Below are 26194 nucleotides of genomic sequence, written 5' to 3' on the forward strand. Positions count from 1 at the left end.
GTGGCTGACTAAATACTTTTTTTCCCCACTGTAGCTCAGTATTTGATTTATTTATTTTATACAGACATTATTGTTCATCTTTATCAAGGGTGTCAATTTCAGACCCCACTGTACATACACACACACTGACAGTGCCCTTCTCGCACACAGGCCTAGTTGGACTGCCAGTCGTAAATCAGGAAGCCAGTTTTATATAATGGAGAGTTTCCACTGCTGTAACCCAAGCCAACCAGACCCAGTCAAATAAAAGTGAAATAAAGCTCAATTGAATAAAATGACTGGAGGGTGTCGATTTTTCAGGGGACAGGTTAGAGAGACCTGAACATACTACATGTTAAAGCAGGCTAAATGAGCACAGTGCTTAATATACCTTACTTAGTCTTTCCTGTCTGCGCTTATAAAGACAGCACAGAACATTGCAAACACACATAAAATGCTGTGAATAGAGAACGACAGAACCTCCACACTAAGCGTAGGAATACATCTATAAACTCGTCTTCGCTCAGGAAGGAGAGAGAGATGCAGGTAGACACACAGCACACAAAGATCAACCAATGTCCATGCCCTGATACTTCCTCAACACAACATGGAGACAATGTAAACACAAGCAAACAGATGTACATGCCTGGACACACACACACATCTGCATAAACACAAGCAGACTATACATGCCTGGACACTTACACATACTCACTAACACGTTCAGCCAGCCGGTGGTAGTGTTTACAAGCAGAGGCTGTTCCGGGTGGTTGGACTTTATTGCCACCTTGACATTAAAGCTATTTGGGACCCATTGTTATTCTTATGAGTCTATCTCTCCCTCACCCGCATCAGCAGCTCTAGACATTTAATAGGTACAGTGGGGAAAAAAAGTATTTAGTCAGCCACCAATTGTGCAAGTTCTCCCACTTAAAAAGATGAGAGAGGCCTGTAATTTTCATCATAGGTACACATCAACTATGACAGACAAATTGAGGAAAAAAAATCCAGAAAATCCCATTGTAGGATTTTTAATGAATTTATATGCAAATTATGGTGGAAAATAAGTATTTGGTCACCTACAAACAAGCAAGATTTCTGGCTCTCACAGACCTGTAACTTCTTCTTTCAGAGGCTCCTCTGTCCTCCACTCGTTACCTGTATTAATGGCACCTGTTTGAACTTGTTATCAGTATAAAATACACCTGTCCACAACCTCAAACAGTCACACTCCAAACTTCACAATGGCCAAGACCAAAGAGCTGTCAAAGGACACCAAAAACAAAATTGTAGACCTGCACCAGGCTGGGAAGACTGAATCTGCAATAGGTAAGCAGCTTGGTTTGAAGAAATCAACTGTGGGAGCAATTATTAGGAAATGGAAGACATACAAGACCACTGATAATCTCCCTCGATCTGGGGCTCCACGCAAGATCTCACCCCGTGGGGTCAAAATGATCACAAGAACGGTGAGCAAAAATCCCAGAACCACACGGGGGGACCTAGTGAATGACCTGCAGAGAGCTGGGACCAAAGTAACAAAGCCAACCATCAGTAACACACTACGCCGCCAGGGACTCAAATCCTGCAGTGCGAGACGTGTCCCCCTGCTTAAGCCAGTACATGTCCAGGCCCGTCTGAAGTGCATTTGGATGATCCAGAAGAGGATTGGGAGAATGTCATATGGTCAGATGAAACCAAAATATAACTTTTTGGTAAAAACTCAACTCGTCATGTTTGGAGGGCAAAGAATGCTGAGTTGCATCCAAAGAACACCATACCTACTGTGAAGCATGGGGTTGGAAACATCATGCTTTGGGGCTGTTTTTCTGCAAAGGGACCAGGACGACTGATCCGTGTAAAGGAAAGAATGAATGGGGCCATGTATCGTGAGATTTTGAGTGAAACCCTCCTTCCATCAGCAAGGGCATTGAAGATGAAACGTGGCTGGGTCTTTCAGCATGACAATGATCCCAAACACACCGCCCGGGCAACGAAGGAGTGGCTTCGTAAGAAGCATTTCAAGGTCCTGGAGTGGCCTAGCCAGTCTCCAGATCTCAACCCCATAGAAAATATTTGGAGGGAGTTGAAAGTCTGTGTTGCCCAGCGACAGCCCCAAAACATCACTGCTCTAGAGGAGATCTGCATGGAGGAATGGGCCAAAATACCAGCAACAGTGTGTGAAAACCTTGTGAAGACTTACAGAAAACGTTTGACCTGTGTCATTGCCAACAAAGGGTATATAACAAAGTATTGAGAAACTTTTGTTATTGACCAAATACTTATTTTCCACCATCATCATATGCCAATAAATTCATTAAAAATCCTACAATGTGATTTTCTGGATTTTTTTTTCTCATTTTGTCTGTCATAGTTGACGTGTACCTATGATGAAAATTACAGGCCTCTCTCATCTTTTTAAGTGGGAGAACTTGCACAATTGGTGGCTGACTAAATACTTTTTTTCCCCACTGTATGTATTTAAATGGGCAACTTTAGCCCATTCTTGGTCATTCTATGAATGGTTTGCAATAAGGTTCACAAATGTGTATGGGTGTGTGTGTGAGAGAGAGAGAGAATCTGTTTGCAGGTTTGCGTGTGTGTGTGTCTGTGAATGAGAAGATCAAAAGAGTTTGAAGAGCCCTCTGTGATTATTTCAGCAGCAATAAGATAATTACTGGACACTGTCGTAAAACAGTGGGAGAGAATGAGAACTGTTCCCACACACACACACAATATTCTGTCATTATCAATTGGTTTAAAAACTACTCTTTCCCCCTGTGTGCCAGAAAGAATAATAGTAAAAAGGAAAGAAATACCCAAGTAGAAAAAAAATAACCCTTATTACTGTATTATAAAAATTGGGACAGTAATATATTTGAAATGATATCATCTGTCAGGACCATAAAATAAGGAAATTATGTCATGGGGACTTTTACTCGTGTTAAGCAAACTTAATGAGTTTCCATCCCTGATATTATCATGATCATTTTCACTCTTGAGCTTCATCTCTCGAGCTCTCTTTCATGGCTGTGCTGGCATGACACTGGTTATGGGTCACTCCTGCCAAAGCACTGAGGGATGGATGGGGTGTACGTTTTCTATCCCTGCTTTCCTCTTCTTTCTCTCTGCAGAGATGTTGTTCTTGAAGTGGTCATTAACTTAATGTCCATAACTTTTTTTGTGAGACTTTGCAGACTTGTTGACGCATTAACTTAAATGTCAATGGAAGAATCCATGGCCATCTTACATTGAGAAAAACCTTGCCTTGGATCCCCTGGGTTCTCTGAGGAACAAAAGCATTGTTATGGATGGTTTACTCACGACTAGATTGCGTGTATGCAGAATCCTTACATCTGAACTGTTTCAATGTAAAGTATGGACACCAGATGGCAGAAGTGCGCACGGAGCGACCCTGACGTATTTTTTGGACGTATTTTTGTGGTCCTGTCCAGCGTTGATACCAACGTCCACGGACATTGATTTTTGGTCTGGACCGGCCTTGATATGACCCAAACATAGATGTCTACACTGAGTGTACAAAACATTAGGAACAACTGCTCTTTCCATTACATAAACTGACCAGGTGAATCCAGGTGAAAGCTATGATCCCTTATTGATGTCACTTGTTAAATCCACTTCAAATCAGTGTAGATGAAGGGGAGGAGACAATAAATAAGGATTTTTAAGCCTCGAGACAATTGAGACATAGACTGTGTATGTTTGCCATTCAGAGGATGAATGGGCAAGACAAAATATTTAACTGCCTTTAAACGGGGTATGGTAGTAGGTGCCAGGCGCACTGGTTTGAGTGTGTCAAGAACTGCAATGCTGCCGGGTTTTTCCACACTCAACAGTTTCCCGTGTGTATCAAGAATGGTCCACCACCCAAAGGACATCCAGCCAACTTGACACAACAGTGGGAAGCATTGGAGTCAATATGGGCCAGCATCCCTGTGGAACGCTTTCAACACCTTGTAGAGTCCATGCCCAACGAACTGAGGCTGTTCTGAGTGCAAAAGGGGGTGCAACTCAATATTAGGAAGGTGTTTCTAATGTTTTGTACACTCAGTAAATGTTTGGTTCTGGACTGGCCTTGATTTACCCCAAACATAGACGTCTATGATTGGTTCAGATTTGGATCTATGTTTCACAACTTCAAAACATCAATTTACTTTAGGGAAAGCCAGCATCGCCAACTTTCCTTTCCAATTCGCAAGAGGCTAAAACCAGAGATCTGTATATAATGACGAGATGCTCATATCTCTGCCCTAACAATGGGAGTTGTTGTCCCATAGGCGGGAAGACAGGCTACAAGCTTAGGTCTGCATAATATGCCCATAAAAACGCATTGGGCGTATTCTGAACAGATTTTGGCGAGAGTGAGCCCTCTCGCTTCGTCTCTTCCTCTCTGCTGAAACTATCACCAGAGAAAGTATCAGAGCGAGCCAAACTGTGCCCCTCTGTCTCAGTATACAGAGCATTAGGAAAGTATTCAGATCCCTTGACCTTTTCCACATTTTGTTACGTTACAGCCTTATTCTAAAATGGATTAAATAGATTTTTTCCCTCATCAATCTACACACAATACCCCATAATAAAAATAATAATGATATCACATTTACATAAGTATTCAGACCCTTTACTCAGTACTTTGTTGAAGCACCTTTGGCAGCGATTACAGCCTCGAGTCTTCTTGGGTATGACGCTACAAGTTTGGCACACCTGTATTTGGGGAGTTTCTCCCATTCTTCTCTGCAGATCCTCTCAAGCTCTGTCAGGTTGGATAGGTTGCGTCCAGGCTCTGGCTGGGCCACTCAAGGACATTCAGAGACTTGTCCCGAAGCAACTCCTGCGTCGTCTTGGCTGTGTGCTTAGGGTCATTGTCCTATTGGAAGGTGAATCCTTGGCCCCAGTCTGAGGTCCTGAGCGCTCTGGAGGAGGATCTCTCTGTACTTTGCTCCGTTCATCTTTCCCTCGATCCTGACTAGTCTCCCAGTCCCTGCCGCTGAAAAACATCCCCACAGCATGATGCTGCTACCACCATGCTTCATCGTAGGGATGATGCCAGGTTTCCTCCAGACGTGACGCTTAGCATTTAGGCCAAAGAGTTCAATCTTGGTTTCATCAAACCAGAGAATCTTGTTTCTCATGGTCTGAGAATATTTAGGTGCCTTTTGGCAAACTCCAAGCGGGCTGTCATGTGCCTTTTACTGAAGAGTGTCTTCCGTCTGGCCACTCTACCATAAAGGCCTGATTGGTGGAGTGCTGCAGAGATGGTTGTCCTTCTGGAAGGTTCTCCCATCTCCACAGAGGAACTCTGGAGCTCTGTCAGAGTGACCATCGAGTTCTTGGTCACCCCCAACCAAGGCCCTTCTCCCCCGATTGCTCAGTTTGGCCGGGCAGCCAGCTCTAGGAAGAGTCTTGGTGATTCCAAACTTCTTCCATTTAAAAATGATGGAGGCCACTGTGTTCTTGGGGACCTTCAATGCTGCAGAAATGTTTTGGTAGCCTTACCCAGATCTGTGCCTCAACACAATCCTGTCTCGGAGCTCTACAGACAATTCCTTCGACCTCATGGCTTGGTTTTTGCTCTGACATGCACGATCAACTGTGGGAACTTATATAGACAGGTGTGTGCCTTTCCAAATCATGCCCAATCAATTGAATTTACCACAGGTGGACGCCAATCAAGTTGTAGAAACATCTGAAGGATGATCAATGGAAACAGGATGCACCTGAGCTCAAATTTGAGTCTCATAGCAATAAGGTATTTCTGTTTTTTGTTTTTTTTACATATGCAAGAATGTCTAAAAACCTGTTTTCGCTTTGTCATTATGGGGTACTGTGTGTAGATAAAAAAAAAAAAAACTATTTTAATTTAAGGCTGTAACGTAACAAAATGTGGAAATAGTCAAGGGGTCTGAATACTTTCCGAATGCACTGTATGTAGCACATGTATCTGATCCTGTCTGGCCAGAAATAGTAGGACATGCCATACTATTTTTGTCCAAACAGCATCAGATACATGGTCTACACATACTGAGACAGAGGGGCGCTGTTTTGCTTGATCGGATGCTATATCTGAGATTGATGCATCTTTCTGTCGGTGTGCGTCTCGGTCAAATAAATGATCAATATTTTATTTTAATTGTATGGGCAAGGAGGTATGGGCGGACGGGCCAGGCGCCCTAAGGCCTGCCCCTAACGCCGGCACTGTTTCCCCATGTGTGCAACTTCTGCAAGCACCTCTACTGCTCTATGCCACTATGCAAATGCAATTTTTTTTTATGCGTTCCGGTACCTCAGAGCCCCCCAGTCCACCCCTTTCTCACGCTCATTTTTTGTTCCGGCACCTCCCGATTTACAAACTAAGCACTGACCAGCTAGCTGCTTATCAAGTGTAGATAATTGGCAAATTATACCAAATAATCTACCAAACTATTTCTCAATGTTTATCAAAATGACTGTAGCTGGCTAATTAACTTGATCATGCTTTGTGATACATGTCGCCCTGTCACCTACAGTAGAACCTGATGAAGAACATGGGGGGAAACAATTGGCCATGTTTTTTTGTCCTGCCAGATCCTCGATGAGAAGGTTCTAGCTAGTGTATCCCTCTGTCCAATTCTTGTTGGATGTAGTTGTCCAGTTTATTAGGTCCCATGACTGTTGTGATTATTTTTGCTTTAGCGTCATCTGTACTGATAGAGCGGATCTAGTCTCACGTGCGGAAGAAAGCCGTCTGGCGCGAGAGACTCATTGGGCGGCAGGTAGCCTAGCGGTTAAGAGGGTTGGGCCAGTAACCGAAAGGTTGCTGGTTCGAATCCCCGAGCCGACAAGGTGAAAAATCTGTCAATGTGCCCTTGAGTAAGGCACTCAACCCTAATTACTCCTATAAGTCATAAATGTAAAAAAATTATGGGAGGAGAATAGAGCAGACCCATACGTTCTGACTGAATGCACATTTACTTTGTGCTGTTATAATTTATGCTATAAAATCCTGTGATTTCATTAGGGCAGATACCCCTCATAACAAATAGCTGGAAAAGCATTAAGCTATCCAAGCAATGTTCGCATGGCCAATGCACCCACGGAGGCAGAGCTGCCTGGCAGTCACTGAAGGGCAGAGTAGTAAGTAACTGAACAGCTTGTTTTGAACAATATACACTGCTCAAAAAAATAAAGGGAACACTAAAATAACACATCCTAGATCTGAATGAATGAAATAATCTCATTAAATACTTTTTTCTTTACATAGTTGAATGTGCTGACAACAAAATCACACAAAAATTACCAATGGAAATCAAATTTATCAACCCATGGAGGTCTGGATTTGGAGTCACCCTCAAAATTAAAGTGGAAAACCACACTACAGGCTGATCCAACTTTGATGTAATGTCCTTAAAACAAATCAAAATGAGGCTCAGTAGTGTGTGTGGCCTCCACATGCCTGTATGACCTCCCTACAACGCCTGGGCATGCTCCTGATGAGGTGGCGGATGGTCTCCTGAGGGATCTCCTCCCAGACCTGGACTAAAGCATCCGCCAACTCCTGGACAGTCTGTGGTGCAACGTGGCGTTGGTGGATGGAGCGAGACATGATGTCCCAGATGTGCTCAATTGGATTAAGGTCTGGGGAACGGGCGGGCCAGTCCATAGCATCAATGCCTTCCTCTTGCAGGAACTGCTGACACACTCCAGCCACATGAGGTCTAGCATTGTCTTGCATTAGGAGGAACCCAGGGCCAACCGCACCAGCATATGGTCTCACAAGGGGTCTGAGGATCTCATCTCGATACCTAATGGCAGTCAGGCTACCTCTGGCGAGCACATGGAGGGCTGTGCGGCCCCCCAAAGAAATGCCACCCCACACCATGACTGACCCACCGCCAAACCGGTCATGCTGGAGGATGTTGCAGGCAGCAGAACGTTCTCCACGGCGTCTCCAGACTCTGTCACGTCTGTCACGTGCTCAGTGTGAACCTGCTTTCATCTGTGAAGAGCACAGGGCGCCAGTGGCGAATTTGCCAATCTTGGTGTTCTCTGGCAAATGCCAAACGTCCTGCACGGTGTTGGGCTGTAAGCACAACCCCCACCTGTGGATGTCGGGCCCTCATACCACTCTCATGGAGTCTGTTTCTGACCGTTTGAGCAGACACATGCACATTTGTGGCCTGCTGGAGGTCATTTTACAGGGCTCTGGCAGTGCTCCTCCTGCTCCTCCTTGCACAAAGGCGGAGGTAGCAGTCCTGCTGCTGGGTTGTTGCCCTCCTACGGCCTCCTCCACGTCTCCTGATGTACTGGCCTGTCTCCTGGTAGCGCCTCCATGCTCTGGACACTACGCTGACAGACACAGCAAACCTTCTTGCCACAGCTCGCATTGATGTGCCATCCTGGATGAGCTGCACTACCTGAGCCACTTGTGTGGGTTGTAGACTCCGTCTCATGCTACCACTAGAGTGAAAGCACCGCCAGCATTCAAAAGTGACCAAAACATCAGCCAGGAAGCATAGGAACTGAGAAGTGGTCTGTGGTCACCATCTGCAAAACCAGTCCTTTATTGGGGGTGTCTTGCTAATTGCCTATAATTTCCACCTGTTGTCTATTCCATTTGCACAACAGCATGTGAAATGTATTGTCAATCAGTGTTGCTTCCTAAGTGGACAGTTTGATTTCACAGAAGTGTGATTGACTTGGAGTTACATTGTGTTGTTTAAGTGTTCCCTTTATTTTTTGGAGCAGTGTATTTTTTAAACCGTACAATGTACACATTTACCACACTTTTATGAGCATTTAAAACATAATCCATGAAATATATAATATATACATTTTTGTAAATAAATAAATACATAATTGAGGCCAATCACAAGCGGGGCGCCGCCCCAAACACCCTAATGGGCGGACAGCCACTGGTACAGTACAGTAGAGCACAGAGTAAAGAAATGTAAACTAGAGTTCAGTAAAGCACAGTAGAGTATAATTTACTATATTGTACCCTCCTTTACTCGAATGTAGTCTACTAAACTAAACTGTTCTGTACTCTACTGAAATAAACTCTACTGTATTGTACTATACTGAATTAACCTGTACTGTACTCTGCAGTACTGAATTAAACTACTGTCCTGTCCCATACTTCACTGTACTATACAGTGCTCTTCTGTACTGAACTGTGCTGTTCAAACTTGTGAGCCTAGACGTCTATGATTTGTTATTATTTGGTCTAGTCCGGATCGACCAAATGTGTACTTGTTTGGATGTGGAACTCATTTGAATAATACCCAGCATGCTTTGCATGTGTTTGTTTTTACATTTACATTTTGGTCATTCAGCAGATGCTCTCATCCAGAGCGACTTACAGTCAGGTGCATTCAACTAAGGTAGATAAACAACAACATATCAAGAAAAAAATTACATTTATGTAAGCGTTACTGAGAATGTAATTGTAGTTTAATTTATTTTATTAGACGTCTTCAACTTTCATTCAGAACCGAAATAAACCTAATTTCAACATCTGGAAAATACATATTTTCACCTTACATTCAGAACCTAAAATGAACCTACTTCAATGTCTCGTATTTTACACATCTTTTTAACGTAACTTTGCTTACTGGGTCTATCTTTCATGTCTGTAACTCTGGTGGGAAATGTAGAAGCTGACTGTAAACCCCTACCTGAGGGCCAGACAGGCTTCCAATACACCCTAAGCAGCTGTGTGTGTGTGTGAGTGAGTGAGAGGATATTTCCTACTGTATTTAAAATCCAAGACATACTACCTACTGAAATAACAACATTGTACAAGAAACATTAGCTTCTAACTAACAGACTCCAGTGGACTGGTAAAATCACCCTGTAAATCAGTGTAAATTACACCGCACCGAGCAGCTATACTAAAGTGCGATCTAAAGAAAATCATTGGAATGTTCTGGAGGCAGAATTGTCATGTTTACAGTGTCGCCCCTAAGGGGCCAAAGCCAAAACACTCTCCTTTGAACCTTTTACTTTATCAAAATTGGTTATAGTCATCCCTCTTTTCCCATGTTTTCTGAGCCAAAAGTCAATTTTATTACCTCCAAAATAGGAGAAAATGTTTTCGAAAAAGAAAGTAGCATTCCCTGCAGACCGTTCGTGACCAGACAGAAATGTCTCCAAATGTTATGGACTATTCTGAGGTCCTGTAAGGGTCTGACATGGAGATTTATTTTTTGGGTCATACAACCCCACCATCAAAGACTGGGGTCTGATTCACAGAGAAGCGACAATGCATAGAACTCAAGTGCCCCCTAGCTGAGAAAGATGCATGATGAAGACAAACATGTTTTGAGTGTCTCAGTTGTATTAACCTTTACCAATGCGCTCTTTGTTATCCATAAAGCCAGATGAGCAAGAAAAGACACTGAAAAAGAACCCATCTGACTGATTACTTTGACATTCCCTAAAGTAACTAAAGTTAATGTCAAAGTCACGTCAGGCAGACTTTTTTTAGGACTGTTCTTGACTCGTTTTTCTGAATACCCCAGGAATAGGATATGTGCGTGTGTGAGCTGAGCTTCAACTTTGTCACGGAGTGAAGGAGGCCCCATCCTGCATTTATGATGGCTAACCTGTCGCTCTTATTTGCCCTGGTCATCTGCCTTCTGCTTTATAGTTAGGCATTACTTCAGCAATTAGGCCCTTGGTTCTCTGTCAAAGCAGTGCCCTGTCCTCTGGGAATTAAAATATACTTTACCATCTCATGTCATCAGTCTCTGCTGAACATTCAACTACCTCAGCTTGTCCCTGAATAATGATGGGTTCTTGTTCTTGCACTGAAAAACATAGCTGGCAGTCTATATGAAGCTTTGTTTACTTGGTCACCAGACCAGTTTTTTTGTACTTTTAGGTTGTCCTTTTGCATGCAGTTCCCTGATGGAAATTTCTCCTCCTGCTGCAAAGACAAATTTGACTTGTTAATAATTTGCAGTGTATTTGTAAGGCTACATGCAGTAGCAAGATGAAAACGCAGTAGCGACAAAGTGAAAGCATTCAGTAGAGAAGGCATTATATGCTTATTTTCTGATTATTTGCACTAGACTAAACCAAGGAGGGTATTTGTATCAACTGACAATAAAAGCTGCTGGAATGAGACCAACTACTCTGGCCTTCGGTTTAAGAGGGCCTGTTGTGTGGACCTATGGCAGTCTCTATGGGGGTGCAATTATTTTGCACTATGACCTATTTATTGACTTACCTCCATAACTTGCTACATTTGCACACACTGTATATATATTTTCTGTGGTATTTTTTACTTTGTTTTGTTTTACCCCATATGTAACTCTGTGTTGTTTTTAATCGCACTGCTTTGCTTCATCTTGGCCGGGTCGCAGTTGTAAATGAGAACTTGTTCTCAACTGGCTTACCTGGTTAAATAAAGGTTAAATAAAGAGATCAAATCAAGGTTACAGAAAAATGGTGACACACTGGAGCCGTAAGAATTCAAAGGAAAACTGACAAACAAAAAAAGTTGGTTGAGTTATGTTTAGAGTTATGTTCATGTTGCTCCTGCTTTTTTTGGTATGTTCAAGAGAAGTGCAACAGTGTACTTTAAAATAATAAACTGCTTTATTTATCAAACTCAATGTTCGTTTTCTACAAACAAAAGGGCAGCAGCTCAAACTTCTCATATTCAGAGAAAGAGGAAATGTAAAAAGTTTTATTTATGAAAATTCATTTCAATAAGAAAAGAAAACAGGCGGCGTTGACCATATACAGTGGGGAAAAAAAGTATTTAGTCAGCCACCAATTGTGCAAGTTCTCCCACTTAAAAAGATGAGAGAGGCCTGTAATTTTCATCATAGGTACACGTCAACTATGACAGACAAAATGAGAAAAAAAATCCAGAAAATCACATTGTAGGATTTTTAATGAATTTATTTGCAAATTATGGTGGAAAATAAGTATTTGGTCAATAACAAACGTTTCTCAATACTTTGTTATATACCCTTTGTTGGCAATGACACAGGTCAAACGTTTTCTGTAAGTCTTCACAAGGTTTTCACACACTGTTGCTGGTATTTTGGCCCATTCCTCCATGCAGATCTCCTCTAGAGCAATGATGTTTTGGGGCTGTCACTGGGCAACACAGACTTTCAACTCCCTCCAAAGATTTTCTATGGGGTTGAGATCTGGAGACTGGCTAGGCCACTCCAGGACCTTGAAATGCTTCTTACGAAGCCACTCCTTCGTTGCCCGGGCGGTGTGTTTGGGATCATTGTCATGCTGAAAGACCCAGCCACGTTTCATCTTCAATGCCCTTGCTGATGGAAGGAGGTTTTCACTCAAAATCTCACGATACATGGCCCCATTCATTCTTTCCTTTACACGGATCAGTCGTCCTGGTCCCTTTGCAGAAAAACAGCCCCAAAGCATGATGTTTCCACCCCCATGCTTCACAGTAGGTATGGTGTTCTTTGGAATCAACTCCGCATTCTTTGTCCTCCAAACACGACGAGTTGAGTTTTTACCAAAAAGTTATATTTTGGTTTCATCTGACCATATGACATTCTCCCAATCCTCTTCTGGATCATCCAAATGCACTCTAGCAAACTTCAGACGGGCCTGGACATGTACTGGCTTAAGCAGGGGGACACGTCTCGCACTGCAGGATTTGAGTCCCTGGCGGCGTAGTGTGTTACTGATGGTAGGCTTTGTTACTTTGGTCCCAGCTCTCTGCAGGTCATTCACTAGGTCCCCCCGTGTGGTTCTGGGATTTTTGCTCACCGTTCTTGTCATCATTTTGACCCCACGGGGTGAGATCTTGCGTGGAGCCCCAGATCGAGGGAGATTATCAGTGGTCTTGTATGTCTTCCATTTCCTAATAATTGCTCCCACAGTTGATTTCTTCAAACCAAGCTGCTTACCTATTGCAGATTCAGTCTTCCCAGCCTGGTGCAGGTCTACAATTTTGTTTCTGGTGTCCTTTGACGGCTCTTTGGTCTTGGCCATAGTGGAGTTTGGAGTGTGACTGTTTGAGGTTGTGGACAGGTGTCTTTTATACTGATAACAAGTTCAAACAGGTGCCATTAATACAGGTAACGAGTGGAGGACAGAGGAGCCTCTTAAATAAGAAGTTACAGGTCTGTGAGAGCCAGAAATCTTGCTTGTTTGTAGGTGACCAAATACTTATTTTCCACCATAATTTGCAAATAAATTCATAAAAAATCCTACAATGTGATTTTCTGGATTTTTTTTCCTCAATTTGTCTGGCATAGTTGACGTGTACCTATGATGAAAATTACAGGCCTCTCTCATCTTTTTAAGTGGGAGAACTTGCACAATTGGTGGCTGACTAAATACTTTTTTTCCCCACTGTATGTACATTGTACGGAAGAGTATTAGGGCCAAGTGAAATAATAATAATGGCGACGGGTGGTGGTACTTGGATTATAATTTTTTGGCACGATAGTAAAGAATAAAGTCTAAATTAAATTTTGTCAATAAAGCGGCAATATTTAGAGAATAAAGTGGCAATATTTCGAGAATAAACACAAAATTAAATTGAGAATAAAGTCAAAATGTTGAGAATAAAGTCAGTTACATTTCAAGATTAAAGTAGGGGTTTTGGTTAACGGCATGTCTCCCTGGCTCCCTGTTGCTGGGCGCCACCAATGAAATGCCTGCAGTTAGACCTGGTGAAACTATACGTTAGAATTGGCTTTAGTAAGAAGGAAATCCTCTCTTTTAGCACATAACAACCATATTATTATAAGTAGTAGGACCTTGTAAAGGTTGTGCCACAGATTACAGAAAATCACTCTGGATAAGAGCGTCTGCTAAATGACTAAAAAATATATATATATATATAATTAAAATAAAATAAAAAATACAAATAAATAATAACAATTTTAATAAATAAAATACAATTATTTTCAGAAGGAGGAACCGTGGTTACATACATAGGTAGAGAAGTACTATCATGCAAAAAATTCTAATCCAAGTACCACCACCTGTTGCTGTTTATATATTTTTTCCTCTTCACTTGGCCCTAATACTCTTCTGTAACATTGCTACCATTATAACCATAGATTTTCATGCATAACGTTTGTGTGTGTGTCTGTGTGTGTACATATAATGTGCGTGTGTGTGGGGAGTGTGTTTGTGTGAGAGTCAATTGACATGTAAATGCAAAAGGGAATGTCTTGGGTCCGACATCTCACCATATATTACTAGTAGCATTGTGCTCCTGTATTTCCATTGGCAAAAGTAGGGTCTGAAATAGAAATAAGACTACAAATAGAGACCTCTCAACACCCCTAACAAAACTTTTTTTATTAATTTATTTGGATAATAATACTTTTATATAAAAATGAAAAAAAACATGGGTGGTATTCCCATGAGAACGGCATTATTATCTCAAACATATACACTTGCCGAAGAAGTGTATGCAGTGCTTCAGGCAGAGAAAGACAGACAAAACATACAGAGAGTTCAGAGAGTTTGCAACTAAAGAAAATGACTTCACATCTCATTGTAGACTCAGAAACCACTTTTGGTCAGAAGACTCAGGCTGACTGCATTTGGGGGGTAAAAAACAAACAAACAAAAAAAACTGAAAACGACGCTTACAGTTCACTGGAATTACTTCACATATACTGTGTATAAGAAACACAATCAATTTTATAATTTCAGAGTCCCTGGATGATTCTGGATAAGGTGTCAGTAATTTAACATTGCTATATTGCTGATGACATTGAGAATTTATTCAGATGTTAATACATCCTAGGTTTTTTTCTCTGCTACCACATCTGTTGCTGTTCTTCATAATTACATAGAGATACAGTGGATCAGCTGCAAGATTTGCGCAAGTGACAGAAAATTACCAGTATATACAAACACACTGTATGATCAAGGTGGTCGTCTGCGTTCAATGCAAATATATTTAGTCCATCCATGTACTTATTTATTACTGTGCTCACTTCTGGAGCATAGGAACAGCAGGTTTGTGCCCATAAGATGAAGAGGTTTAGAGGACAGAGTGAAATATATGTATGAATTAAAAAATAATATCTCAACAGCTACCATTTATATTTACAACCAAGAAGCCCAAGTTAAATAATCATCATACAAATCCAAACCCATTTCACATAAAAATAAACAAAACCCAAATCTAAGCCTCCGACTAGCCTCCGACCTGCATTTTCTGCAGGAGCCCTCTGAATGGAATTTCAATGGAGAGCGATAAACACAAATATACAGACGTAACCTCTCCAAAAAAAAAAAAGCTGCATATATTTCAGTGATTAATTCTGCGCCGTCTAAGTGCAGTGAACTGCTAGGTCAATGTTTGGGCAGGTTTTTAAAAAGTATATATTAAGAAATTATTTAGTAAACTTTTAATCCTAGAATGTTAAAAAAGAGGGTGTCAAGTGACATGAGGTTATATAGTGTGGATGATGGCATCACCTTTTAGGTTTGCTTCCTCTTTTTTTCTGTTTTTTTGTGACTTTTTCAATATAAAACAGAGTAGGTTTGCGAATTGGGTATTACCCATTGGTCTATTAGTATATTGATTCAGATATTGAGTCTTCAGTAGAATAAACACATTTGCTTTGAGTTGCTGAGACAACGTTTCAACATCGTGGCACCGTAACGCAATTGTTAAACATTTGTTTCAATTAGTACAGATGGCCTCCGTAATTCCCTAACAGATTTGCCTCCTACAACCCTTCCACTCTCCCTTATTAAGTCCTCCTCCCCATCTCACGTCACCTATTCAATCTCCCATTACCCTCTCCATCCCGTTTTCCACTACCTCTTCTTTCTCCTCTAATCCCCCTCTCATTTGTTTACCTTCACTAACCTCAAACCCCGCCCCCCTGGCTGATGTAATACTCTGCCTCCCGTCTTCTGACAGGTAAGGGTTGCCGTGGGGATGCCGCTCCGCCGGTGTGGGGATGGTGGCGGCCTCGGAGAGAGGTGTGGTTGCTATGGTGATGGTGGGCGGGGGGAGCAGGAGGGGGGTCGCGGAGGGACGGGGGAACAGCGGAGGCTTTGATTGGGATTATCCGTGTGTCCATGACCTCACAATCAACCTGCATCATCATCTCATATCCCTGGGATTTGTTATATAAACTCTCTGTGGGAGGGAGAGAGAGAGTGTAATGTGAAAAAAGAGACAGATACTGATGGGGAGAGGAGAGTGTACAATAGATAGACAGATACAGAGGCTAACTAAACAAACAAAAAAAAGATTTTATTGTCACATACCCCGGATAGGTGCAGTGAAATGCGTTGTTTTACAGGGTCAACCATTGTAGTATGGTGCCCCTGGAGCAAATGAGGGATTACTGCCTTGCTCAAGGGCACATAACACATAAGTGTTGACAATTTTACATAATACGTAAATTGTACGTAAACGAAATTCATAATTCAAAGTTCTCCATTGTTCAAAGATTACGAGGGCATCTCAAAAAAGTGATATCTGACAATATCTTTAGAAGTGTACAGCAGTGCAATGAGGCTATAATTTGGCATAATTCTAAACTGCTGATAGTTCTATCTAGATATAAAAATAAAAAAAACTCACCATTGACGGACATAGCTGGCATCACCAGAGACATTTTGGGCCGTGTGGTCTTATTGTGGCTGATGGCTGGCAACAGCAGGTGATCCTACAAAGAGAAAGTATGTTCATAAATGTCGGACATATTTGTTTTACATTATGTGAATGACACCAACTGTCCGTTTTGTTCACACTGTTTCATTTCCGTAGAGGTTTGGCGTTGCTGTTCTGTCTTACCCGTCTGAAGGAGACCACGTAGAAGGTGTCCTCACGCCGGTCAATAGCGTCCATGAAGTCACTGTAGCTGATCTCTGGACCAGCAGGGAACACTTGTATCTGACTGTGAGAGACAGAAGGGAAGTTGGGCTAAGACAAATACCAATAAAAATGGTCGGACTCATTCCAGCAGCTTTTTTCCTCAGTTGATGCAAATACCATATTTGGTTTAGTATGGTACAAGTGAACAAGCAAAAGCCAAGGAATCACTTAGAAATGGAAGAATATACACCCACTGTTGACTACTGGGAAAAGTAGTCTACAACGGTTACCTTTCAATGGAACGATGGGTCTGTATGGGAAGATATCTTGAGAAGTTTGTCTTCCTTAGCTGTGCCTTCTGTAGAAAAGGGAAGGGAAACAACTATGATGCATGTGTGTAACCAAACAATACACATGAACACCAACGAGGTCGTTCAACACACCAGAGGGTATCATGCCTACTCACGTGCACATGTGAACTTGAAATACTACGAAAATATGATCTGATACAGAAATACTAAAAAAGTAGATGAAAACGCACCTGCGCTATTCTAGCTTTTTTCACTATCTTTGGCTTCCCTCCAGACATCTTCCTTTCGATCTGGTGCCTGTGAACCCATCCTCTCAGCTCATCCGCCAGCCTGAAGGAGGAAGTGAAACAGTCAGCTCTACTCAAGATGAGTACACAGAAACTACTAATAAACACATACAGTGGGATCTATGAGGATATGATATACACCGCCTCCTTTGAACACAGATATATGAGAGCACAGGTGCACTGAAGATGGGAGTAACAATATCATATCTGCATCATTTGGTGAGAGATGGGATGACAGAGAGCGACTCCTGAGTTGCGACCATAGCAACGCTGCTGACCTGAGGGACTCGGAACGGTTGAACTGCCTGCAGTCATTGGAGGTGAAATAGCGGCCGATGTCCTGCAGGACCAAGTCCTTCACGTCGCTGAACACGTCACTCAGGTTCCTGAAAACAGCCAAACATGAAACCGCAACTTTGAACAGATTCAACATCCTTCTGAAAGCCTAACCAGTATATCACTAATATTCTATGGAAACCTAGTGCTTTCAAGGGCACAAGTCCTTAAAAAGCTGTAAACACAAAGTAAACTCTTAACAGGCAAGTCATATGTGGACATCATTCATTTTATGACAGCCTGTTACATACTTCCAAGATCAGACCAGTATGACTGCATCCAAATCTTCTGCACAGCTCAAACACTGCCTTGTTCTGGGGAGGCAGGTAGCTTGGTGGTTAAGAGCGTTGTGCCAGTAACCGAAAGGTCGCTGGTTCTAATCCCCGAGCCGACTAGGTGAAAAATCTGTCGACGTGCCCTTGAGCAAGGCACTTAACCCTAATTGCTCCTGTAAGTCGCTCTGGATAAGAGCGTCTGCTAAATGACTAAACTGTAAATGTAAAATGTTCTCTAAGGGCATTCTACTTGACTGAAGCCATGTTTGCAAAGCCTCATCGATTAGAACCTTTGGTAGATGCATGATTGGATGTACGACCCACATGGCCAGCAGTCGCAGATGGCTGTGAAAAGGTCATAACGAACAGGCTCACCATCATGGATATGCAGAATTAACTATGAATTGGACTTTATTACCCACCTAAACTGATATGAATCAGTGGATTCCCTCTCTTCCTCTCCTCCCTTCCACCCATCCTCTCCTCCCTCCTCCTCAGGATCCATCCTTTCCTCCACTCTGCTGTGTTCCTGAGCCGCCTCAAACTCCATGAGATGTCTTCCTGTGTGAGGGACCACCTCTTCCTGTAACCCCGTCTCCAGCTTCCTGTCTGTGATACTGGAAGAAACATTTGGTCAAAATCAAAACATTAAAATCATGGAGTAATGTACTCTTTAAAAACAAAGGATTTGTTTTGGCCAATTTGCCGATTGTTAACACTTCATTGAATGGCAGTGACTATGAACAGTGACTTTTACCTGACAGGGCCGAAACTGAAGGTCATAAAGAGTAGCACTGCCATGACGCAGACGGCCCTCTTGTTGTTCCCAGACTCACTGCCCTGGAACACCGAGAGAGGAGTGTTAAAGCACAGCGTACACACGCAAGTACAAACATGTGTCCTCAATGCCCTCTTTGAATGTATCCCTAGTCAATACTTTAAAAAATTAAAATACATGTACAGACAAATCTTAACCACATTCTTAAGACTTTCATTTGGAAAGATTAATTGAAAGCAATGCAGTCCATCCAGTTCATTAGGGAAATCTAGCTCTGGCTCAGTAATGTAATCGCCGAACACATTTGCTTAAAGCTGCGATATGTAACTTTTTGGTCGATCCGACCAAATTCACATAGATCTGTCATTCATATTAAAAGCAAGTCTAAGAAGCGGTAGATCTGTTCTATGTGCAGTATTTCTATGCTTCTCTCAAGTTTCATTTTTTACTTTCGGTTTTGTACACTAGCTTCAAACAGCTGAAAATACTATATTTTTGGTCCAGGGCCTAAAATTAACTTTTTGGTCCACCAGCCACTGTGGCAGGTAGATTTTTTAAAATCTAACAGCCACTCAGATTCTTTACCGGCCAAAATATTTTTTCGCCATTATCACAGCGAAAAATTACAAATAAAAACAGAACGGATGACCATGATTAAAACAAGAAATGTGTTAGTAAAAAGTAATGTGGTATATTGCTCAATTTCCCTTAATTTTAATCAAAATATCAGAAGAGACCATTTTCAGCTGCGCCTATAAGGGCGGGAGGTTACCGTGGTAACAGGGCCACTTGTGTCATGTCATGTGTGTCTGTGATATTTGGGATCTTACTAGGGCATCTCCTCGCTATCAGTTGAAGCAGCAGACTCAAACTAACGTTGAAAAACAACCTAGCTTGTGAATAAAACAATGTAAATAGCCAACAAACACGAGGACAAAGTCTCACTGTAGAGTTAATTTGACCAACTTCTATGCGCAAAAATGAATCTATCAGCACTTCACTCAGAGCGCACAGCTCTCCTGCCAGGCAGTGTTGTTGCGTGAGGTGGGATATAGGATTCGTATTTCTTTGTGTGATTAGCAGCTATGAAACAAAACAGCAGAAATACTTTGAAAACAGCTTCTGCAGCATTTTTCTACAATTAATCGCAACTAGCACATTTTACATTTACATTTTAGTCATTTAGCAGACGCTCTTATCCAGAGCGACTTACAGTTAGTGAGTGCATACATTTTCATACTGTGCTCATACTTGACTTTTGAATATTTTTATTCGTAAATGTAATGCTCACACTGTAGAGCCCTGCAAATTGACCACCTGCCAACGTGGCTGGTAAAATAGACATTCTTACCCGCCAATACCTAATTTTATGCCCGGTTTTGGTTATTGAAAATACACAGTATTTCACAGCGGATTTGATGGTACACATTGCTTGTTTTGTCACAAAGTGAAATTAGGCGAACTATTTGAATTTTAGCAACCAGGAAATGGAAGAGCGATTTCTACATATTGCACCTTTAAGGGAGGTTTCTTGGCTCTCCAGCTCCCCTGCTGCCTTCTTTCTATCCTACCCTCCCCTTGATTCTCCTCCTGTACCTCCGCCACTACTCTCCTCCCATACCTCTCCTTTCTCCCTTCCACTGTACTTTCTTCCCTCCCACTCCACCCTCCCTCCCTCTCCCCACCCCTCCTGTACCTCTTTCCCGGCAAGCCTCTCCCTCAGGGCCTGGTTCTCCCTGCGGAGGCGCTCGTTCTCCTGCTGCGCCTCCCTCAGCTGGCCCTCCAGGTTCTGCAGGTACTCCTTCTTCTTCTTGCGTGACTGGCACGCCGACTCGCGGTTCTTGATCATCCTCTGCTGCCTCTTCATCACCTTCATCTGTGACACGGCCGGAGTGGAGAATGCATGAAATGTAATCATGGCAGAACTTGTCAACAGCAGCTGATGGCATGGTGTATGATCTGACAGTGAAGCCTGAGGTAATACAACAGTTGAAGAGAGTGAAAGAGACCAAATCCTACTCACTGACTGACTGACATGTGACTGACAGACACTCACATCGATGCCATTGTTCCCTGGCAGAGAGGACGCTGGGACTATGGGTTTGCTGGGGAATGGGGCCGTGGGGCAATGGCCGTGAGGCATGGTGGGAGAGACAGGCTCCATTTTGACGATGGCTGGAGCAGACCCCAGACAGACAGACTGGGAAAGCACCACTATGGGAGGAAAGGAACATCACTTAGCTATTACATAACCATGCCATTACATAATAAATTATCTTACCAGACAGACACACTAAAATCCAGAATACGGGTAATAAAAAAAATACTCTGAGATTAAATTTTTTATACTTTACCCCCTTTTTCTCCCCAATTTCGATCTTGTCTCATCGCTGCAACTCCCCAACGGGCTCGGGAGGTGAAGGTCGAGTCATGTGTCCTCCGAAACATGACCCACCGAATTGCGCTTCTTAACACCCGCCCGCTTAACCCGTAAGCCAGCCGCACCAATGTGTCGGAGGAAACACCGTTCACCTGACGACCGAGGTCAGCCTGCAGGCGCCCGGCCCGCCACAAGGAGTCGCTAGAGCGCGATGAGCCTAGTAAAGCACCGCCGGCCAAATCCTCCCCTAACCCGGACGACGCTGGGCCAATTGTGCGCCGCCCTATGGGACTCACGATCACGGCCATTTGTGATACAGCCCGGGATCGAACCCAGGTCTGTAGTGACGCCTCTAGCACTGTGATGCAGTGCCTTAGACCGCTGCGCCACTCGGGAGGCCCCTATAAATAGCTTTCTAATCAACAATCGTCGCAGGAATATACATTGATAGGTATTGTAGCGATTTGAGCAAGTGCACACACACACAGAGAAATTTAAAAAATGTAATTCAAGCCTCCCCTTTAATGAACCTCGTGCATTCACCAAATGGTAAGCCTGGAATGTCATGTGTGAAAAATGGTCAGTCTGGTCCCAGGACTTACCAGGCCTGCTCTGGTCCATGCTAGGCAGGCTGTGCAGTATGAGGGCCTTGGCTGGACTGGGAGCCTGGGGGACGGGGAGAGCTGCTACACACACAGGCCTGGGCTGGATGGGAGGCTTACTGCTCAGGATGGTACTGGCTTTGATCGTGGCCGCAGTGGGGTGGACTGGAGGGAGGGAGGGAGTGTGTGAGCGATAGAGAGAACATGATAGTGTGACAGAGAGCATGACAGTGTGGGAGTTAAAACCACTCCCATGCACTATAAATGTCTGCCAAGAACATTTGCATCAAAAGTACATGATATGAAGTCTGCTCTCTTGTGGCTGAATTCTTTCCTGTGCAGCATGTACACCTCCAGTATAGCTGACATCACTGTAGCAACACACACCTGTGGCCTGTGCGTCGATGCCATTGTTGGCTGCGGTTTGGTGTTGCTGTGGCTGTGGGGGCAGTTGGGACTGTGGTTGGGCATGTTGTGCGGAGGCCACTGTGACTTCACATGTGCCAAGTGGTGGTGACAGCACATCTCCAAACATATAAGGAGGTGTGGGCGGGTTCTCCCCTTTCACTGTGATCTGAGTGGTAGAAAGAGAGAGATGTGGAAGACATTAAAAAAAGGCTTCACACCTTTGTTGCACATTGGTTAGTTTTGACATACTCTAACTAGGCTCTAAAATTAGCACTTTGTGAACATTGTATCTCAGAGTCTCTAAACTGTGGTGCATCAATATTGCATAAGATGCTTTTAGTAGTGTGGTGTGGAAGCTGATCTCTGTCTGGACTGACCTGTGAGTCTTGGAGTGACGTCAGGGAGCAGTCTGAGGCCAGCGAGGAGGCAGGGGAGGGAGGCTCCGCCTTCACCCGGAACACTGGAACATCACACACAAATTATACAAAGGACACAGTGAATATTTCACATTCAAGCATAAACTAAGACACACACACACACGTAAGCAATAGCCAAAGAGGAACTTACACATGTCCACTGGCAAAGGCTGCGTTATCGTCATTTTTTCTTTCAATACGGGACTGTCCCCTTAAGAGTGAGAGAAAGGCAAAGAGAGAGGAGGGAGGGAGAAAGGTTATACAAGTACACCACAACTGATGCTGAGCTACAATGACATCCTTATTGATAAATTGGAGTGGTAGTGCATTAGGGAAGTATTGATGTTCACATAATTACATTTCCACTTATACTTTGAGGTCAAACAGCTCGAAAGCTTATTGTACATAAATCCTGCATTAGCCTTGTACATGTTTGATCTTTAAAATAACACGGAGAAATCATTAGGCCTATTTCATTCATGTCCTTATTTTACCTTATGGGCCTTCTATAGTCGTAATAACATGTCTACTACCACAACTAATACTTTCAAAAGGAAAACCTCTTCTCATGTTTCCTGCCATGTTTTATTAATCTCTGCACCTGTGAGAAGGTTGTCGTCCAGGTGTCTCCATGGTGACGTGGGATTGTCGGGATCAAGAGTCAGCACGAGATCGTTGTCAAACTGCGAAGAGAGCAAGGAAGTGGAGCGCAGAATTAGGCCATCGTCTGGATTAGTCAGTAGGTCGATAGGGGGCACGCAATCGGTTGCCCCTACAGGCAATCAGCCCCATTATCGGCCGGCCCGTCTCAGGCTCACTCAAGTTACCTCATTTCATCTTGGCATCACACACTGAACTCTCACCACTGCTAGCTAGTGTGTAACGCTGCCTGCTTTATTCTGATACTACTCTCATAGAGCAAGAATGAGCAGACTGCTGCACTATTGCACACTGTATTTTATTTCAACTTTATTTTACCAAGCAGGTCAATTAGGAACAAATTCTTATTTACAATGACGGCCTGGCAACTCTGAATTGACTGAGATGCTTGTATCAGATAGGCCTAGTCTTTATGGACCAAATCTTAATTTGAGATACACTCGTAACTGAGACTTCTGCACAAATCAAGTCAATGGAAGATTTGAACATTTTAATTACCTGTGTTGTTGGATCTCAAATTTGGACCATATTGTGAAAGCAGATATGGAAGTAACAGTGGTGGTTACCTCATATATTACTAACAAACAAGACATTTCCAATGGTTGATTGTAGGGATGTAGATTGAAATAGGCCTCATGTTGAGTAGACAGGGAATTTGGTCTAAGTCATTGAAAGAGCGATTAGCATTGGTCATAGCTTTGGATTAACTTCAATGTGGTGATCAAAACATGTGCAGTACAGTGGCCAGATAATAGTCAGGGTCTGTGAGCAGAAACTCTCTTTGTCCGTACCGATGTTTCATATTTCAGTCCTCTCGTGTACTCCCCGTCCTCTCCCTCCTCCATGCTCTCACACTGGTACAGACAGGCATCTGAGACAGACAGACAGACCAATTAGTTAGTACTGTAGGAACATAATTATTAATATGGACAGACTCAAGTCTATTTGCTTGAGTGTCAGTTGCTATGGCGTTTGTAAAGCCTTATCAATGTCCCACTGCGACCTCTTGTCCGCCATGGTTCCCCGTGCCTTATTTGGTTTGACAAGAGTTGAAATGCATGACTCTGACCTTTGAGCTAAAACAAGAAGAGGGATCTACTTGTAAATGATGATGGTGATCATAAACACAATACCCAAAATAAGCTCAAGGTTTGATGCTTTTCTACACCCATTTAACATTAAAAACGGGTTTAATTCACAGGAGTCCAGTTTGGGTTTTCTGGCGTTGCAAAGAGAGGGAAATCTAAGCAGTTGAGGGGAAGCTGGCTTAAAATAAATGAGATGGAGGTTTTCAGCCCTGAGGTGACCCAGCTTCAATAGCAGAGGGATCCGATAACAACCTTCTCTGTGCTGAGAATTGTTCCCCATTACTGTTGAATTTCAATTAGCCAAGGGATAGCAAAAGTCGTAGCTACTCCTGATAATAGCAGACCCCGTTAACTAGAGGCCCAACTTATGGGCTGAAATGAAAAATATAGTTCTAGCCTACATTATCGTGGGGTGTTTTTTTCTTGAAAGAACGCTGAAAGAATACTGAGTAGGCTATCCTTTACAACTATAAAACCTTTTCCACAGTTGGTTTGATTCATACTACAGGCCTGTTTAAATTATGTCTATCATAAAGAGTAAATGTTAGAGTTAATCAGGTTCAGTGATCACAGGAAATTAAAGCCCTCACAGTTTACAGATTGCATGAGATAACCAAAGACTTAAGTCTGCAAACTTGAGCATACAAAAGCAATATTCAGGGAGTCAGTAAAAGGGGAAGTTATCTCAAATACAGTGCCCTACAATGAAAGCAAGAAAGATGCAAATTCTATTGATTTAAGAAAGGGACAGATGCCCAGATATTCCAGACCACCAGATGTCCCATAGCTAACTATGTTTTCAGTCTTTAGGTAGGCTAAGGCCTATGGTTGTTTCATATATTGCATACGTTTGTAATTCAGGTATTTGGGACCGAAGGTATTTCCAGCTAGCCTTTATGTTATGGAAAACGAAAGCTTGCACAGCACAAGCTTTTCTCACATCAATACCAAATATTTTTGATAACTAGCTAACATATCCGGTTTGTTGCCCAGTGTACATATATAGCTAGTCATTGACACACACCCACGAAAGAAACCAAACCACCCCAAACTGCGTATCATTCTACAACTAACTTTCACATTTGGATTTTTTTGCCTGGGTTTAGGAAAGGGAATAGGCATAGTCAATTTCACGGGTTCGTGATCAGCTAAAAGTCGCGTTAGTTAGCTACAGTAGCGGATCATTTTAACTAGTTAGCTACGTAGCTAGCTAACGCATCCATGCTGCCCAGGTGGTAAACATACATTACAGTAGCATTTATGTAGTTCTCTCTCTCACTTACCCCAATCTTCGCTTGTCAGAAGGTTATCAGCGAAGAAACGACTATCCAAATCAGATAGTAAATCCGTAGTCATAGCCACAAAAGCGTTTGTTAGAGGGGGTGTAATCACCTGATAAATTATATCAAACAAAAACGACTTTACAGCTAATTATGCTCAATTTGTGATTGGGTCCATCAATGTACAAAAGAAAACGATAATTTCTTACGCGAAACATTAGATTTTGTATTTATTTTGTTTCATAATATGCATTCGGTCCACAGCACCATCTCGCATATGATGACATCCAGACAAGGAAACGACATTTCCGGCAAAAGCCCGCCCCATTTTCAATGCAGGATCCAATCAAAGCAACGATTTGTTAGATTGATTTTTCAATCGACCTGTCCAATAATAGTTTTACTATTTACACTGCGTAAACCGTTGTGGGTGGTCAGAAAGCAGACGTTTTAAAGGTGATTCGGCCCACTCGCGCATCAGAATTTTGAGAGACGTTAAAAATATCCAATACTAGACATGTAATTAGACATTCCTGTCAAAGGACAGGTTATGAAAACCAATCAACTGTCCAACAATAAGGAATATTTTCTTTGCT

General features: G+C 42.7%; 1 protein-coding gene across 3 annotated transcripts; it reads right to left on the reverse strand.

Moving 5' to 3' along the window:
- Positions 1-14700: 14700 nt before the first annotated feature.
- On the reverse strand, positions 14701-25856 carry LOC311132910 (cyclic AMP-dependent transcription factor ATF-6 beta-like). Of its 3 annotated transcripts, none has more exons than XM_084166288.1 (18): positions 25808-25856; positions 25602-25710; positions 24022-24101; positions 23172-23253; positions 22722-22781; positions 22532-22614; positions 22134-22320; positions 21747-21911; positions 20821-20978; positions 20461-20640; positions 18744-18826; positions 18409-18603; positions 17654-17761; positions 17319-17418; positions 17068-17135; positions 16757-16859; positions 16544-16628; positions 14701-16093 (listed from the first exon to the last, which is right to left on the reverse strand). In XM_084166288.1, exons 1-18 carry the CDS (start codon positions 25814-25816, stop codon positions 15819-15821), a joined length of 2130 nt encoding a protein of 709 aa, XP_084022414.1. In that variant the 5' UTR covers positions 25817-25856; the 3' UTR covers positions 14701-15818. The 3 variants fall into 3 exon arrangements, with proteins under 3 accessions (XP_084022414.1, XP_084022413.1, XP_084022415.1); XM_084166287.1 differs by having other exon boundaries at positions 20788-20978; XM_084166289.1 differs by lacking the exon at positions 25808-25856 and having other exon boundaries at positions 20788-20978; positions 25602-25775.
- Between the last annotated feature and the right edge of the window lie 338 nt (positions 25857-26194).

Source organism: Coregonus lavaretus (genome assembly GCF_964263955.1).
Source record: "Coregonus lavaretus genome assembly, chromosome: 7".
NCBI classification, from domain to species: Eukaryota; Metazoa; Chordata; class Actinopteri; order Salmoniformes; family Salmonidae; genus Coregonus; species Coregonus lavaretus.